This window comes from Vanessa atalanta, chromosome 6 (assembly GCF_905147765.1).
Source record: "Vanessa atalanta chromosome 6, ilVanAtal1.2, whole genome shotgun sequence".
Taxonomy (NCBI): Eukaryota; Metazoa; Arthropoda; class Insecta; order Lepidoptera; family Nymphalidae; genus Vanessa; species Vanessa atalanta.
The window spans coordinates 13,421,420-13,440,093 of NC_061876.1; the positions used below are offsets into that span (position 1 = coordinate 13,421,420).

At 38.9% G+C, this 18,674-nt stretch overlaps 2 protein-coding genes and 3 non-coding genes across 8 annotated transcripts; 1 reads left to right on the forward strand and 4 right to left on the reverse strand.

Moving 5' to 3' along the window:
- The first annotated feature begins 2,208 nt into the window (after positions 1 to 2,208).
- On the forward strand, positions 2,209 to 6,113 carry LOC125065009 (ester hydrolase C11orf54 homolog). 3 transcript variants are annotated; one of them, XM_047672397.1, is made up of 9 exons: positions 2,239 to 2,362; positions 2,448 to 2,522; positions 2,759 to 2,838; positions 3,474 to 3,572; positions 4,124 to 4,299; positions 4,500 to 4,658; positions 5,300 to 5,396; positions 5,478 to 5,644; positions 5,765 to 6,112. In XM_047672397.1, the coding sequence occupies exons 3-9, from the start codon at positions 2,760 to 2,762 to the stop codon at positions 5,936 to 5,938; spliced, it is 951 nt and encodes a 316-aa protein (XP_047528353.1). In that variant the 5' UTR covers positions 2,239 to 2,362; positions 2,448 to 2,522; position 2,759; the 3' UTR covers positions 5,939 to 6,112. The 3 variants fall into 3 exon arrangements, with proteins under 3 accessions (XP_047528352.1, XP_047528353.1, XP_047528351.1); XM_047672396.1 differs by lacking the exon at positions 2,448 to 2,522 and having other exon boundaries at positions 2,209 to 2,362; XM_047672395.1 differs by lacking the exons at positions 2,239 to 2,362; positions 2,448 to 2,522 and adding an exon at positions 2,594 to 2,636 and having other exon boundaries at positions 5,765 to 6,113.
- Positions 6,114 to 8,361: 2,248 nt separating this feature from the next.
- LOC125065008 (E3 ubiquitin-protein ligase RNF34) lies at positions 8,362 to 12,857 on the reverse strand. Of its 2 annotated transcripts, none has more exons than XM_047672393.1 (7): positions 12,414 to 12,857; positions 10,918 to 11,103; positions 10,481 to 10,573; positions 9,715 to 9,897; positions 9,468 to 9,638; positions 9,171 to 9,353; positions 8,362 to 9,034 (listed from the first exon to the last, which is right to left on the reverse strand). In XM_047672393.1, the coding sequence occupies exons 1-7, from the start codon at positions 12,676 to 12,678 to the stop codon at positions 8,859 to 8,861; spliced, it is 1,257 nt and encodes a 418-aa protein (XP_047528349.1). In that variant the 5' UTR covers positions 12,679 to 12,857; the 3' UTR covers positions 8,362 to 8,858. The 2 variants fall into 2 exon arrangements, with proteins under 2 accessions (XP_047528349.1, XP_047528348.1); XM_047672392.1 differs by having other exon boundaries at positions 9,462 to 9,638.
- Positions 12,858 to 14,063: 1,206 nt separating this feature from the next.
- On the reverse strand, positions 14,064 to 14,145 carry Trnas-uga. Its single transcript has one exon. It is a non-coding gene; the product is annotated as a tRNA-Ser (tRNA).
- A 1,705-nt stretch (positions 14,146 to 15,850) lies between these two features.
- On the reverse strand, positions 15,851 to 15,932 carry Trnas-uga. Its single transcript has one exon. It is a non-coding gene; the product is annotated as a tRNA-Ser (tRNA).
- A 2,158-nt stretch (positions 15,933 to 18,090) lies between these two features.
- Positions 18,091 to 18,172, reverse strand: Trnas-uga. Its single transcript has one exon. It is a non-coding gene; the product is annotated as a tRNA-Ser (tRNA).
- Positions 18,173 to 18,674: the final 502 nt, after the last annotated feature.

Sequence of the window (18,674 nt, forward strand, 5' to 3'; positions counted from 1 at the left end):
AGTGACGTTCCCGACGCGTGCGACGTGTCGTTTTCTACTCGACGCACAGCTGTGATGCCGACTTCTTTGCGTATATTATCGTCTTCGATGCGTACGATGTAGTATATACTTACGGCTAATACATTTGATGTACACTAGTCTTATTCTATTTTACACTTGACTTGATGTCGATACGAATTTTCGTTCACGTACAACTCTTTGACAATTGACTGACTGTTTTCCATGAAACAAATTAATTCGCATAAATTAAAAATAAAAACGATATCTTTATGAAAGGATTGTACCTTAAGCCAAACGAATAAGGATCTATTGCTCTTATGTAAAACTTAGTATTGTAGGTAGATGTAATATTATTACGCTTAATTCAAAGTCCTAAAGTAAATTTATGAATGTATGTATATCATAAATTATTTTTTTAGTCTTAGTAATGAGGTAAAGGACGCGCGACGCGCAAAGCAATAACGCACCAAACTATTATTTATTTATATTCATAGGTAATGTGACTTGTGGTAAGTGGAAAAAATAATTTTTATCTTATGTTTGACTTGTATCGAAACGTCGACGTTTGACTTGGATCGCGGCGCCACGCCGGGGAGATTACTGTTGTAAAACTGATTCGTCTGTGTAAATTTTTTTAGTATTTCATTGTAAACTTATTATTGTTATTTAATAAATAACATGTATTCACATTGTCCGTAGCATCTTACCGAGGAATGGCAACCGAATAGTTCAGGCACTTGTTTGCTTTCCGGTTTAGTTTTGTTTGTTGAGGATTTATAAATAATAAAAACGTCAAGGCTGTATCTAGTGCGGTGTACACGGAGGCGGTGTGTTAGTGAATCGAATGAAAGATTTAGCTATATTTTGGGTATCCTTTAGCTCTAAGTTATAATACTTGAAGTTTTGTTGGTTAAGATTTTTTTTTACTTATGTTATTATTTGACGGTAGAATCCTCGAGTTACGTTGTGTGACTGCGTTGCGGACCTAGTTGTTAGCAAAAGCGCTGTCTTCAATAGTCATTAAATCTGATGTTCACAATCTCTAAGCTAATTATGAAAAAAACAAAAGACTTACTACCTCTTTTAGTTCCACAAATGAGAAAGAGATAGCAACAATTTTAGTTCCGTGAAATTAGGGTAGTTTAAAGATTGTGCACATCAAACTAAGTAGCGTGGGTGTCCATCCACCCGTGTTGCTTGTAGCAAAAGATTGGATAAGAAAGGATATTTTTATTTATTTTACGATGGTAATAGTTTTAGTTCTGCGAAATAATTTCTTTTTGGAGTGCGTACATCACACTTAGCATCATTGATACGTAAATATATGTATATTTTTTGTATTGTAAATTAGTAACAACTTAATTTTAAAAGCAATTACAGTGTTTTAAATTTCTTTAATCGTTGAATCGACGGTGGTTGTGGTGGTAAAAAACCATTGGTTGAATATTCATCAAACCACAGACAAAAACTATTCAATGTTCGTCTCTATCAAGATAATTTTTTTATTATGCTGTCCGATCTTAAAAAGTATTCTTATCGCAGTATTGGATATTCGTCAGATTTGATGAATACGATTTTTAAATATTAATCTGTCGCGCACACAAATTCTGAAAATATAATAATGTTTTTTATTCAGACTTTTTTATATTAGAGGTAACATGTAAAAATATTTTATTTATTAATAGTTTTATGGGGACCTGGTTGTTACGAATATTAATGAATATATATTTAAATAAATAGATAAAATTATATTTAGTTTTACGGTTTTTTTGTAATAATTGGTGACAGTAAGTTTATCCAATGCTGAGCGAGCACTTATAGTGATAACCCGTAGATACCTAATTACTGTGCAAGGTCCTCCTCTTCTCGTTGAGAGGCTTAGCGATTATCACACCATCGCGCCGCTGTCTGCCTGTTGGCCGAGCTTATAATTCTTTTTTTTAAATTCGCTCTGCATTCGATAAAACTCTGCCAGTGCGTCAAGGTATTATTTATTGTTAGTGTAATAATTTGAGTGAGACATGAAAACTTTGAGCTAATTGATGCAAATATAAGCGAAGCAAAACGATCCTTTTTTACTAATAACAACATTTTCTTACTAATAATAATAAACTTCTTTACATCCCGTGTTTCATTTGTTCCACCCTGACCTTCACTTCAATCGCAATTAAGTAGTGTATAAAATGTTTTCGAGTGATAACTGAAGTTCAACAGCGTAAAACAAGTTGTTGTGGAATCAATAGCCGGTGGGAGGTCACTCGGAGCCGGCCGTCGGCGCGTGCGCACGTCGCTCCTACATTACACTAAATAAACCGCCTGCCGTGTAGTAGTCAACAGTGGCATACCGAGTGAATGAAACAAAGTAGGTATTTTATAAGATTTGACCATTACAGTGATAAGGTTTTTTAGTTAATATACGTTAAAGGTCGATGACTTTTGACCTACAGATAGTTAACTTAACGTCAAGTAAAGTTTACGTTCACTTCGAAGCTAAAAGTCGTGAGTGGTATAACTTATTGAAGGTAATTATTGAACATGCAACTATTTAAATACATATTAATTATTGTTTTTATTCAATGTGTATTACTAATTGTCACGGACTCTGCGGCCTTGAGTGACATAAACAGTACGACGAGGTAAGACCATAAGACTAAGCCTTGAAAGTAACACCCGCCGGTAAAATATAATTGAAGCGGTTTCACGCGTGTTGTTATAAATATAATAATATGGAATAAATTAAATTATTTTTTTCAAATAGCATGGCGTCCATAGATTATTCTACTGTTGAAATAAAAGAGAAGCCGTTATTTACACCACCCTTGGAGGAAATAGTGGAAGGTAATTATTTTGTTTTAATTAAAATATATTTCTCATACGATATTTTAACACGAGGATAAAAATATCTATATTTAAATATGTATTACGTAATTGACAACACGCCTCGCTTGAAATAAAAAAGTATATAAAATAGGATGCTTTTTACTAGCTAGTGTCTAAATGTTGAACAGTTGTTGAAGATTCATCATGTAATTCATCCTAAAATATAATTAGGAAATAAATTAATTTGATACTTTTGTGGTTGCTGATCGGAATTTGAATTTTCTATCTATTTTATTTTATTTATTTGAATAATATACATTTTTGACAAAATAATTCACTAACTTCAAAATAAGAGTATCTAAGTCCTGTGTTTAACAATGAAATATTCAAGTCCTACACATACTCTTAACGTACAACATTCTGTCTTTAGGAAATTAGTTGTTTATTAGAATTCCATCAATATTTAAATTAGAATCAAGAGCGTGATATATGTACACAACCCTAGGCTTACTTCCGCTTACCTCGTGTTACTATTATAACACCACCATCCTCTTAATTCGGGCTTCTCCTGAGACTGGACTCTAGAATGGACTTCAATACGCGACTCGATCACGCGAATACGTACCCTATAACTCATTGTTTTGTTCCTTTAGTGCTCTCCCGCAGTCTGCCGTCCACCTTTGAATATGTAAGTGTGACGGCCGAGGAGACGCCCGACCTCACGCAACCCCCGTACAATCTCATGGCACCAGGTAAGATACTGTTCAATAATTTTATCATCATCAGATTCAACCCAATTTATAGTTATGTATTAAATGTTCACCATTGCCCAAAGGCTTTGGCGTTATAAGAAATATTAAAAAAGTAAGTAATTAATAAGTAAGTAAGTAGATAAATGTAATATTGTTTACTTTCGTAGACTTGTTTGAATAACTCTTCCAGTAGCATGTAAATAATGATAAGCGAATAGTAGCGTTGTTATCATTCAGATTTTGATAACATTAAGTGTAGCCGTCAGCTGTTATCAGCGGTACGTGCGGTGGGAAATGTTTTAAGTCAGACAATCTCACAAATGATTGATATTTTTTGCATTGATTTTCTCGATTAGGTTCAGGCAGAGAAAAGATTCGACCGCACTCAATTAACGCAGACATTATCTTCAAAAATATATGTTATTTATTTTTATTGGGTTCATATAAATAAAATATATTGTTTTATTTCGATTTGCTTCGTTACATATTTTATTAATAATTTAACAACAAGACGTGGTTGTACTGATAAACGCCGACGGCACGACGAGCAGGGCTGACCGGCGACGCGAAGCTGGTGGAGCTGGGCGGCCCGCCGTACCTGGTGCCGCTCGTGCGGCGCGACAAGCTGTACGACCTGGCGGCGCTGCTGCGCCACCTGCGCCGCGACCCCGCGCTGCTCGTGGGCGCCGGCGCCGGGCCCTGGCCCCACGCGGGGACCAACTGCGAGGTGACTATACGCGGCGCCGTGGGCTTCAATCTTAGAAAATCGCGTAGGCTGATCTATTTAAAAACGAGTAAATGTTCCACAATCGCTCCGACTAACAGCATTAAGAATTTAAGTCGGTACGAGTGTCACTCGATTCTCGCTACGTTGTAACCCGAAATCTTTGTCAAAGGACTTAAGAGACAAGCTATCTCGCGTCCTAGGGCATCATTAACCTGAAGATGGAGGGTGGAGCGGTCCGCCAGGGCACGCGCATCGTGAGCGTGCAGGGGGAGGGCTACCGGCAGGAGCAGCTCCCCGACACGGAGACTCGCACCGCTTTGCTTGGGAACTATCTGCTGTCGGAAGGAAAGCCTGGCAAGGTACGCTACATCATGTCTTCGATTATTTCTGTTAAGAGCTCAAATTATTAGAGAAGCACCCTCCTCTTGCTGTTTTATTTACTCTTTTACTTTACTCTAAGTTTAAGAGATTTATCAAGCTTTGATCTTTGTCAACTCTACAAAATTGATCAGCACCAAAGTATTCTTTATTCAAATAGGTTCACAGAAGCACTTTTGAAACGTCATGTTACAGCGTAGAATTAAATGCAAAGCTACCACTGGTTCGGAAAGCAGGTTCTACCGAGTAGAACCGGCAAGAAACCCGGTAGTTACTCTCTTACACCATTTCAATCACAGAGCACGTCAGTAAAGTACAATTAAATTTTTATATATCCTACCTAGAAATCAACAAAAACTAACTCAACGCTTCTATTATTACCGTTAATATAATATTGTATTGAGTAATGTATATTATTTAGCCACGTTTTTTTGACATGCGCTGTAATTCCATTTTTAATGGGTCAAGTTAAAATACTAAATATATGAAATAAATACAAAAGTTCATTGATATCATATTAGACACGTTTGTCCTAACGAGGAGGCGTCGCTCATAGATACCCATAAGCGTGATTTCGAGACTCTCATTAACATGTGAATCGGTTTGTTCGATCGACTCGCAGGTCATAAAAGTAGTGGCCAAGAAACGCATCGGAGAATCGAACTTCATCACCGCCATCAGAGAAGCTCTTAAAAATCACTACGGCGAGAAAGTTGTCGGTAATGTTCTTTTCAAATATGACTGCAACTAAGTCGGGCTCTCGAGGCGAGCACGAGTGGGCTAAGCGGCGTGTGTGGCAGGGCTGGGCGGCGCCTTCGTGCTGCGCGCGGGCGCGGTGCGGCACCACGTGATGCCCGACTTCTCGGCCAGCGCGCTGCGCAGCGACGCCGACGTGGAGCGCTGGCTGCGCTTCTTCGACATGCGCGCGCCGCTCACGCACGTCGGCACGCTCGTCACCGGCGACCTGGTGAGACCGCTACTTCCCCGGGGACACGGGTGGCCGCGTATCATTGAGCCGCGGCTCGGATGAATTCTGAGCGACTACCCCGTAGTGCTCGTCTGGATTAGTGACCGTCTGCTCCGCCAGGGCCTGGACCTGCGCGTGCAGCACTTCCACGGGTTCAGCCTGCACGGCGACGGCGGCCACTACCACTACGACACGACGCCCGAGCTCGTGCACTACGAGGGATACTTCGCGGTCGCGCGGACCGTCGTGCGCGTCGACGCGCCGAAGGAGACGCACCACATCGGCCGCGACTGACCGACGGCCGACTCGCCGACCGACGACACTTGCGCTTTAAGTATGGTTTAAAAGTCACCGTAGTTTAAACTTAATTTGTGTGCGTCGATCGCTTGTCTTGTACGATAATCGTTGATATTGTTTTGTTTTATATTTGTATAATATATTTAAAAAAAGAATTAGCATTACTAATTCTTTTATATTATAATTGTAACACGTGTTTGATATATTACAAATAAAATATGTTTTCGTTTGAAATAATCCTTCTTTTGTGTAAGTGACAAATGAACTACTATTATCGAGTAATATTTATTATATTTCCTGTTATCGTAGTCTCCTAAATTTCGGGTTATAGTTTCACGGAATATGACGTAAGGCTTTGTTGATTAACTATACTTAAATTACGTAACACTGTATAAACTATTCCAAGTTTATAAAACATTATTTACCAAAACTACTTATATTCACTTTAATTTACAAATTTCCGAAAACAGCTTAATCGCCCTCTAAAACACAAATTCCTTATGAATATAATAGATTATTCAGCCTCGACCAGTGGTATCGTCTGGATTCCATACCAAGTTTTACTTTTTTGACTTTCATTCTCTCATGGTTGGCACGAACTACACATACTTACATTGTTGATATAAAAAATAGTTATTTCCTTTTTTTAATTTTACAGTCTCATTTTTATTAGGTACTAACTAATTTACCGAGGTGGGGGTTAAATAAAAACAAAACAAGATGAGAAGTCCGATGTATTTACACTAATGATCATATAAAAAATTATCGCGGACTATTCTATGTTACAATATTTCAAACGGATGCTGAACAGTCCGGGACTCGACACGGACTCGGGCGTCGCGAGCACCCGAGGAATCAATTCCAGGTTAACCCACTTCCTAACTTTACATTTGAGAAAGAACATATTTCAAAGACAATTTATATAAAAATAAAGAACTTTTTTATTAATTTATTATTAAAATCACAATTTTAAAAGTATTTCCTCGAACCTTCGAATTGGACGATGAGGATATGACTAAAAACACCTTCGAAGCAAATATATTTACAATTGAACAATTTGATGAACTAGTAAGTAGTAACACGTGAGATCAATCTCTTGTTCAGCGGGCGACGGAGCCGTCCCGTCCCTTTTGCACTTAAAGATAACCAAACTGCAGCGATGCCTTCTCTACAAAACTACGGCTTGACGCATCAAATGCTCCAATACAGTTAAAGATATTCACATTCAGTTGGTACTGCTGGTGTCTACACTGGGGCCACACACGGTCCGGGACCTGTGTGGGCGGGTCGGCGGGTACGCACAGCCTGGGGAGCTAACGCCGCTGTACTGGGGAGGGGGTTGATATTGGAATCTAATTCTAATAACAGTGAGCAAAAACCCCACCTGTTGCCCCATTTGCTGGTCTGTCACCTACCACTGGTACTGTTTATAAATATATTTTAAAGTAGATAAATCGAGTGGGCAAAAAATAAATCGTCACACAGCCTAATTTTCCGCCGATCTAAACAATCTAAAGTACAAATTTTGATTACATAAAACCGATACATGCTTATTGCTTACATATTAGAAGATAAATAATAATAATTACAGATATAAAAAACAATAAAAGGAAATATTACATTCAAACAAATCCCATATAATATAATGAATTATTAAAAAACTGATCTAGCAACGAGAGGACGTTTCGATAGGAGGCTCGTCGCGGATTGCTCGCTACGAGGGGAGACGCTGGATTCATATTTGACACGTGTCTATGGAAAATAAAACTTAAAACACCTAATTTATAAAATACAGACAATTTGTATATGGAGCGAGAGCGACGGGCGCCGGGAATAGAGGAATGATAAATGTATCAAAGTATATCAAATACTATAAAAAATATTTTATATAAAAAGTGGATATTTACATAAATAAATAAATCTAAAAAGGATCAAGCTCAGCAGCTATATAAACATGATATCACACAAATAATTCAACTGACTCGATTGCCAGTGTGGCCTCTAAGTCTACAGGCTTCGTGACCGTTTCCTCGCTATGTAGATCTGCAACAAATGCCTCGTAGCAAATACGTCATATGGTAATTTTTTTTTTTAGCATTAGCAGCCCGTAAATGTCCCACTGCTGGGATAAAGGCCTCCTCTCCTTTGAGGAGAAGGTTTGGAGCATATTCCACCACGCTGCTCCAATGCGGGTTGGCGGAATACACATGTGGCAGAATTTCGTTGAAATTAGACACATGCAGGTTTCCTCACGATGTTTTCCTTCACCGCCGAGCACGAGATGAATTATAAACACAAATGAAATTTCAGTGGTGCCTGCCTAGGTTTGAACCCGAAATCATCGGTTAAGATGCACGCGTTCTAACCACTGGGCCATCTCGACTCATATGGTAATATATACCTGGTTTTTTTTTTTTAAAAAAACTAGCAGCCGAGCTCCCGGGAGCTTTGAGTTAGTGAGATTTACGACTCACAAACCGAACTAGCAGGAACGTCACGGAGGGGAACCAAAATATACATTTCATTGAGAAAATTACTGTTAGAAAATTGACTATTTTCTTATATAAAGTTAAGTATAATAAGATTTTTCGATTGTAATCACTTCTAATGACTTCAATAGGTCTCACTAGTTTTACTAGGACTTTTAAACAATCGATATGAATTATTGCAAATATACGCTGTCGTACACCAACATCTTGCGTGTTGCGGTCAATTTTCTCGCGATATTTCTTTACGTGTTCAGAGCAACAAACCATGCCATCCACTAGATGACTATATCATTAAAAGGAAGAAATGGAAGTCTAGAAACATAACCGAGTCTAGCCTAGCAGGCGCCTGCGCCGGCCGGCGGTGGCGGTGGCGGTGGCGGTGATGGCGGGTGGCGAGTGGTAGGTGGCGGGTGGCGGCGGGCGCCGAGCTAGGAGCGGAAGAAGCGCACGGCGCGCACGACGTACTGGCGGCAGATGGGGCACTCGGCCAGCTGCTTGGAGCACGCCGTGCAGGCGGCGATGTGCCCGCACTCCAGCAGCACGCACTCCAGCGGCGCCGCCATGCAGATCTTGCAGCTCTCCTCGAACGGAAGGTTGTCGATTTCTGTGGGAGGTCAAATATCACTCGCCGTTCCCTTTAGCTCTTGAACGAATGTTAAGTGTTTTAGCAGAGAAAAATATTAGTGTCAAACGAGCGTGTCACGAGAAGTACACGTAGACGGGAGACGGAGGAGTCTCACCATCTTTATACTTGACGTGGTTGGCCCAAAGCGTCTTGGCGCGCTCGAGCAGGTCCTTTCGCTCGAGACAGCCGCGGAACTCGACGCGATTCCTCGTCAGCAGCTCCTTCAGCTGCTTCACGCTCAGGAGGTCCAGGTCCGTCGCCTGCTTTATCTGTTCCAGCGTGAGGTGCTTCGGACTATCTGAAAATTGAGAGAAACGCTACGGTCACACACGTCGACCGCTGAAATCGTCCGGATCGGGAACTCGCTCGCGGCCTGCCGCTCGTTCTAGGTAGACAGGGAACGTACGGTTACCCAGGTCGGGGGCGTCGGGGCCGGCGGGGTCGGCGGGGTCGCGCAGCTGCGGCTCGTCCTGCAGGCTGGCGCTGCCGGCGGAGGCCGCGCTGCCGTCGGGCGTGTGCAGCTCCAGCTCGGACGCCGCGCGCCGCGGGGAGCCGCGCAGCGCCGCCAGCAGCACCTCCGAGTCTGCGGACAGGCGGCGCGTGAGGCGCGGGCGCGGGCGCGGGGCGCAGGGGGCGCGGGGCCGGGGGGCGCGGCGTACCGTTGGGCAGCGGCGCGGCGGGCCGCGTGATGAACTCCCAGCCGGTGTCGTCCAGGTCCTCGATCTCGAAGCAGTCGGTGGTGTCCACGGGCACCTCGGGCTCCCGCTCGGCGTCGGCCTCCGCCCCGCGCTCGGCCGCCGGCTCGGTCTCGGACGCGGAGACTCGTACGTCCCGTTCGCCGCCTGGATGACCGGCTCGTTATGAACTGACCACTTAAATGTACGAGGTGACATCGGGTATTCGTAATGGATTTCAGAATTGGGCACGAGTATATATTGCCTGTAACGATTCACGCAGACGCTCGAGTCGCCGATCGTCTGCTGTATTGAGAGAGAACCAGATTAGGCTGTTTCAAATAACTAAAATGGTACATGAAAAATGGTTAAAAAAAAAAAAAATATATATCCCGCTGAGTTTCTTTCGCCGGTTCTTCTCAGGTCCGAGGTGCTAAATTCCGAAACGGTGGTAGATTTTTGACAATCAATAAGCAATTGTAAACACTTCTATATTGAATAAAGATTTTTGACTTTGACTTTGAAATATGCATAGCGACTAAGCGTATTGGTCGTATCTTGTATTCAGTCGCGGCCAAATTCAGAACGGTAAAGTTACACTAAGCAAAGTATTGCGCAGTTTTGCTGCACTTTGATCGGTGAAAATATAATAGTCGTATACCCCGCGACACCTATAGAAGCGCGCTGTCCCGGGTGCGTCCGGTTCAGTCTCCATGTTTGGCATTATGTAGTAGCATATCCAGGGGGTTACCTGGCGTCGGTGTGAAGCGCCGGTCGGGGATGTTGGCGTCGGCCGCGGTCCCGTTGGTGGGCGAGTGTGCGTGCGACGAGTTGAAGCAGCTGCCTGAAACGTTATAAGAATACCCAATTCATATTCTTACCAAATTGGCAAACAAAATTTAACTTCTCTTTCTTTGTACTCATACCTTGTTTGAGTTCCGATTTACTTTCATTATGAGTAAAATTGCCTCACATAAAACGATAACTGTCGATTTTACTATTTGTTACATTAGATGCAGAGATGTGCGAACAAAAGTTAGAGCGAATTAAGGGTTTAAGTTTTAGCCAGTGACAAGAAGCCAAATGCAGAAGAGCTGCTATTATTTGTTTTTCTTGTACCTTTTTTAAAACAATGATATCTACAGTTATAGGTTAGTATTTGGTTGGTTGAATATTAGTAGCTCATACTTCTGTCGGCGGGCGGTGCCGGGTGCGCCGGGTTCCGCAGGTCGAAGGCGGAGTTGATGAAGTCGTTGATGTTGGTGGTGAGCCCCTTGAGCGAGCTGAAGGGGCTGGCGCCCGCGCGCGGCCCGCGCCGCCGGTACGCCGCGCTGTTGACGTGCGACACGCAAAGGCTCACTAGCTCCTCCTTTTCTGAAATATTTAAAAAGAGTTCGTGTTACATCTCACTTGATGACAAAGTATTCATATGTAAACAATATGATGAGTTATTAAAAGTGTGGGTTCCAGTAGAGTACAAAGGAGCCAACCCACCCAAAAAGATATATATTAACCACTAATTTTTGTGCAATAAAGTATAAATTAAAGTAAACAGATAAGAGGATAAGAGGTCCTATGTAAAGATAGATGACTTCCATAAATCAATACTTAACCTCTGGTTTTTAATATATTTATCAGAATATAATAAAAATATAAAAAGTGCTGTTATGCACATAGGGAAGCCAGAGCAACAGAACCAGCATTCTCACAGATGCATCATAAGCAATAAATTCAATGTTTAAGAATAGCTAATAATTGATGTTTAGAAATATCTTAACTATATAAGAATTCTGATTGACTTTTTGTATTAAGTTATATTTTAACCTCAGCTCAAATTATTTGTCATAAGTTACTGAGAACTAATTAAATAATATTATAATTTTAATTGTCTTTGTATGTAAATTATTATAAACAGATAATAGGGAATTACTTATATTACGGAGTTGCAATAAATCACAACACCCTACAACACTGTTGCAAATAATCAACAGAATTGCTTTGCAAGATAAAAATATTTTTGACTTTATAAACAACTTTGGGTTGAATTCTTAGAAACTAATTATTTATGTTGATAATACACGTTAATTATTTATCTAATGAATTTTAATATAAAACATTTTTAACTTTAAAATTATATTTTAAAAAATATTGTCATCAATGGTATGTGTACAGTATAATAACTGTTTTGTTTAAATGTAAATTATAGATATGAGAATATATATAGACAAATATTATCTACGTTAATAACACACTTAGTTCTTTTTTTAAAGATTAATAATATAGTGTCAGTACCGAGTTAAATGAAATCAGTGTTTCATTTTATTTTGAACTATAATAGATTTTACATTGACGCTGAAAAGTTTAATGGTTTAACATTGAGTAGACGAATTTTAATATTTCTGTCTTTTAATAATAGGTTTTTTTAATATTTCAAAGCAATAAATGTCTTGCTTTTATTAGTAGAAAACAAATGAGTACCCAGTTGTTTATATGGTATGAATTTTTTTTCTCTATTTTATATGTAGCATGTTGATAATATTAAACATTTTTGTCTCTATCAGCACGTATCGTTCCGTAACAATAATAAGTATGCAATTTAATTCAAGTGTCAGATGATCATCCATAGATTGTTCTAGAGTGCTTTATCATTGGGCTTATAATTATTTGTGTCATCGGGTACTTACCGACGCAGCCTCTGGTGGATACATTCTGTCGTTGAAGGAAGTATTGGAGGTCACGAACTTTTAAATGGGAGATACTCTGCCTGTATAGGGGTCGAGTAGAAAGCACCCTGCAGGGCCCACACATTGTACCACCACCTCTCCGCAAGCACCCGCTGCAGTAGTTTCGTTCACATTCTGAACAAGCTCGTTTCCTTTTAAATACGCTGAACTGCACCGCACAGCTTTCGCACGGCATTTTATAACATTCACGTCCTCGTAGTATCATCAGACATAATATATTATTTCACACTACAGAATACTTCATTTTTAAATATACGTAATCATTTTTCGATTACAAGATTCGTATTTGATTTCTTCCGAGAAATTACGTTGCATCAGTTAATATAAAAAATATTTCGAGTTAAAATTAAAAAAACCAAAACATCACACAAGTCAAATCTGCCATCATGAAAAACAATGTTACCAATTCAACAATGTTACAATTTATATTTTAAAACCACAGACTAAAACAAACTAGTGACTATAAATAACAGATGATTAACAAAAAACCGTGATTATGACAACTCATGAATGACAAGGATACAGATTTCCTACAGCCAAACATTGACTTATATTTAACACTATACATACATGTAATAAGTCAATATCTATGTTATACATATAATATATAATAGTCAATGCTGGCAAGTCATATAGCTGAATATGATTATTGAAGTGTTAGATCTTTTCTCTTCTCTTGCTTTCCTGCAATTTGTGAAAGCGATTTCGTAAAAGAGGACAGAAATGTGTATCGTATGAAGACGGAGAAGCGTGCACTATTTGATTTGACCAATGAGCGCGCGCGTTGCCAGATTTAGGGAAGATATAATGTTAATCTTATAGTTATTAAAACCCGATTAGTTAGAAAAATAAAAAGCTTGGGCTTAGGGTGCTTCAATTATATTATTTATGGCAACATTATGAATCATACTCCACTGAATAGGCACGCTAGTAAAAAATGTATTCTGTAAATACATTGTGTTGTAATGTAATTTGTAATTCAAATAAAAAGAAGTTTCTGCTATCATCTTACTTAAAAAAAAATACTTACTGCTCCATACATACTGCTCCATATTACTTAAAAAAAATACTTATTTCTGTTCATAGCATAATTGGGATTTATTCAGGGAAATAAAACCATCAAAAGCAGTATGAGTTTTAAAATTATTTGTTAATAATCATAATTATCAAAATCAAGGCAAGTATTACTAGGGTTACCACATAATGCCGTCCCATAAGAAATGGAGACAGAGATTGCATCTGTGTAATGGCACGCATTCGAGCATAATAAAAATGTATATTATGCTTACTGAAAGTATCCACGATGTGACTACAACTCGACACTCGTGTTGTCGCAATTTTTATCATAAGCACTTAACATATTTTTCATAATGTTGCCTGCTTACGTGATTTTAGTACCTTTGTCTCTAATATCGATATCTTTCCAAACATAAAATTAGAGATATTGACATTATAAAAAACTATTGCTCATCTCTTATATTATCAATAAAATTACCCACGCTAACTCATCCTTTAAACCGAAAAACAACAGAATCTAATAGTTTTACTCTTTGCCGATACATTACGTTTATTTTTTCAAAATGAAAGCCTCGCTGAGGACAGGATTCGAACCTGCGCGGGTAGAACCCATTGGATTTCAAGTCCAACTCCTTAACCACTCGGACACCTCAGCTGTCGACGATACAATACAAATTAGATATAATATTTTTTTGGGTAATTGTTTGCACAAGTGTTGGTATGTAATTTGTCATAGTTATGACAATAGTATGAATATTGGCAGCAAACCGTATACATACTTACGTATCCAATATATATGTATGTTCTACTTGTTCTCTGACTACTGGGAGCCATTTCTACTAATTTATAACGGATCCGCTCCATCATCTCACAAAGTGCTGAGGTGATAGGTATTGGCCGATAAATTGCCGAAAGTGAAAGCATGAGAAGAGATCGGTAGAGGCATATGTAGACTCGACTCTGACGAACCAAGTCCACGAGTACCACCGACACGGAGCAGGACGGGTCCTTCAAGAAGAGCACACTTTAGTATTTGTTTCGAATAACTCTTCAAGTCCTCTCTATCTCTATCTATCTATCTATCTCTATCTCTATATAAGTACTCTTCAATCCGGGATAATTAAGGTGAATGGTATCGACAGGCCGAAGTAATTGTGTTTTTGTGCCTGGTCTGTGAATTCTGATAATAACTCTCGCTTTCTCTCGGTTAAATAATGAAGGCGTCACTTTCCAGCGTTGCGTCCATTATACGTCGTATTACAGCTCGGACGCCCGTGAAGGCGTGAGGTAGGGATCTCAAGTACCCTGTTCTAGGCGGCTGGTATCAGCTGAGGTGTCCTAACTTCTAGTCTGGTTGCGTTCATTATACGTTGCTAGATGTAAACTACAAAGAGAAGAAAATGTAAACTACTAAGGAGTCCACTTCTTCTCCCATCGTGATCGTGACTTCTTCCGTGATCAGATCAAGCGGGCCTGCCGGGAACTTAATTACTACGCTGGCTGGTATTAACGACAGCAGTAATGATGAGGTGTGTTGTTGAGGGGAAGCTGTTGCCTTCGATTGTTCCGTTCCTTTGCCATTTCTTTCGGCCACTATGGAAACACATAGGGGATAGCTAATTCGTCCCGCAATCCACGGCTGAAAAATCCTATTAATAGGTACCAATATTAAAAAAAATCATTATTAAATTTAAAAAAAGTTTATAATAGATTAACGAAAGCGATATTATTTAGGTTGCGCCTGATATTTTAATAGAGCAAATGCTACATAAGTTAGTTATATTTAATTTTTAGGTACAGATATGCTAATGACTTTTATATCATACATATATTATTTACTATAGATAATTTGGGCCGTTTGGCGAAGTAAATCTTAGCTTAGCTTATATATTATGGAGGTGTAGAAGACGTCTCGAATGAATATACAACCAAAAGTATGAAGATCCACTAACAAACATAATTGTATAAAAGCAGCATGGAGAATACGCTCCAAACCTACTCAATAGGAACTATACGAATTTACATTATGTGTTTGCGGAAATCCAGTCCCTAAGCTATCTGTTCCGGGGACTGGATTTCACTATTCCAAGCGTGGCGATTATGGTATATCCTTGACAGATCCTTGGGGGAAGCCTTTATCCAACAGAGGACGTCTTTTGGCTGAGATGTTAATTATGTTGATTAACAATTTGCAATAAACTTAAAAAATGCATATTTCTATTAAATTATATTAAAGTATTGAGAATAAAAGAATAAACCGACCTAAAGCCACGATAAGCCTCACTGTTTAGTTTTTAAATAACTGTATAAAGTTATATATTGGCAATATTATCAGAGATAAAACGTTAAAATGAATGCATCGCTGAGGACAGGATTCGAACCTGCGCGGGTAGAACCCATTGGATTTCAAGTCCAACTCCTTAACCACTCGGACACCTCAGCTGTCGTTAAGAAGCTAAAATGTACGTGGTACAATATTACAGTGCAAATAAAATGTTTACTCAAGTGGCTAGCGTTTCTAGTTCAACTCAGAACTCGTTAAATACTATTTACTACATACTAAATACTTTTTCTCTAATACTATCATTTTAATGTCTTTAAGAATTAATTATTGTTCTTCGATTTTCTAAAAGTAAATATATGTTGCAACAAAAACCTAGAAAATATTTGTGACGTGTAGTCAGCAGACATGCATAGCTCCACTGAATGCAGCAGACACAGTGCGTTAGAGAATAGTAAGTAATAAGTATTCTGTAAAATCGAAACTCTATGTAGATTTCCATCGTAAAAAAATACAAACCATTGTCAAATAGTACCTGGTACCAAGGGCCGTTAAAATTAATTAAAAAATTAATGAGAATATTGGCGAAATTATAATATCTGTAGAAATCATTTAAAATGTATAGGGTTGCGGGGGTCAGGGACTTCAGAGCTTAAATTTTTTGGGTATATATCAAAGCCCTGCATTAGCAGGGGCTCTTATAATCGCGCTCGAATAGAGGAACGAAGAGGTGCCGAAATATAATCTCGCTGTACACTTTAAAGAGCTACGGACGGTTCTGGGTATAAGTAGCGTGTAGTTGTATCATAATACGGTGAATGAGCTTAACGATCGAGTCGGGCCTCAAATGTCTACCTGATTTCTTACAAATAGCTTTGTAGGTTGGGTATTAGAAGGTATGTTTTAACCCGAATGTTATTAGGTATCTTTAGGAAGATAATTAAACTTAAATGAATCAATATAAACTAACTTTTGCTATTTAACAGAAGGGTGCATTATTTATTTTACAAATTGGCAGAGAGAGAGTTTACTTTGTGTTAGCTGATTCATACGTTAAACAGGAATTTGTGTTGCAATCCAAACTCTGTGGTTGTCACTCAAAGCTAAAACGTGTGAAACAAATGCGGTTGTTGTGTTGGCTTACGAAGATGTATGCCTTACTATTTGAACTCGTGTTGTACACGCGTGTTTCTCGCTTTAAACTATAAGGGCAATGATGCACTTGAACATAATATAAATGTATAGTATGCTTGCTGAAAGTATCCACGTTGTGACCAAAATACGATACCCATGCAGTGGCGTAGCTAGATGGGCAAGGGCCCCGGTGCATAGAAAATAAATCGGGCCTTCAACCCCTCTTTCTACCCCTTTTTTAACTTATATTGCCCTTCAAAATTGTAGATAGGAATAAGAATAGGCTACAGGATACAGTGAGTTGAACTTATCATTAGTAGGCTAAATTCTCTCTTTTCAAAGTTTGGGTTAGAGGGCCCCCTGAGCTCCAGGGCACTGGAGCACTGCATTACTTGGCCCAAAGATAGCTACGCCACTGCACCCATGCTGTCGCAAGTGTTATCATAAATTCTAAACATATTCTCCATAATGGTGCTCGCGTGATTCTTGTGCATTTATTAGATACTTTATGATTTTTCTCTAATATCGATATATTTCCAGACAGAATGAGTTCGCCGAAGGGAGCGACGAATGAGATTATTACATTTAGTAAAGGCACTACATCACGAATGCATCTCAACGATGCATCTCAAGCAAATGTAGTGCTTTAAGGCGCTGCATATTTTTGCATGTACCTTCATTCAGACCAAGTGCAGTAGCTGCGACCTGAATGCTTTATGTGCTATTTGCACAAACTCGGATAAATGATCAACACCAATGTTGCGTATCTCGACGAGGATCTACTCTTAATACGCTTGTGCTTGAATTTGACGTAATCTTTAACGTAATATCGTAACTAGTGCTTTATGCAAAATACTCTTAGATATGCTTAAGAAAATATCATCTATTATTATTAATCATGATTATTTTTTTATGTGAGATTGAGATTATATTTTTTATCATATATTTTATTTAAGTAGGTAGGCAGACAGAGTAATAGGCCATCTGGTGGTAGGTGATCTCAACCCATAGATATTTACATTATAAGAATTATAACCCACCCCTTACATTATCAATGAAATTACATGGGGCAACTTATCCTTAAAACCGGAAAACAATAATACCAGTTTAGCTGTGCGGCGGTTGATTATATAAGCACTGTTATAATTCTGCTAAGTGACGTTTATTTCTTCAAAATGAAAGCCTCGCTGAGGACAGGATTCGAATCTGCGCGGGTAGAACCCATTGGATTTCAAGTCCAACTCCTTAACCACTCGGACACCTCAGCTGTCGACGATACAATACAAATTAGATATAATATTCTTTTGGGTAATTGTTTGCACAAGTGTTGGTATGTCATATTTCGTAGTTATGGCAATAGTAATATAGGCAGCAAATTTGCACTTACGTATCCGATATATATGTCCTACTTTTTCTCTGACTACTGCGAGTCATTTCTACTAATTTATAACGATGCCGATACGTTCTCGATTCTATTTCGATACAACTTGACCAAACTTCAACTGAATCTTTGTGTCACTAGAATAAGAAAACGACAACGATTACTTTTTTATTTAATTGCGATAGAGTGACAAGTTGTTAGAGGATTTGTAAATGACTGCACTGTAATATAATCAGTTTGCTAAATTATAACAAAATAAAAATTAACAAATACTTCAAAATTATTGAGTAAAAACAAATATTAGAAATTATAAATATTTAGGCGACATAAAATGGGCGTTTATAATATAGGGACTTTAGCAGTGTTCCATAATTAACGATTATGTATT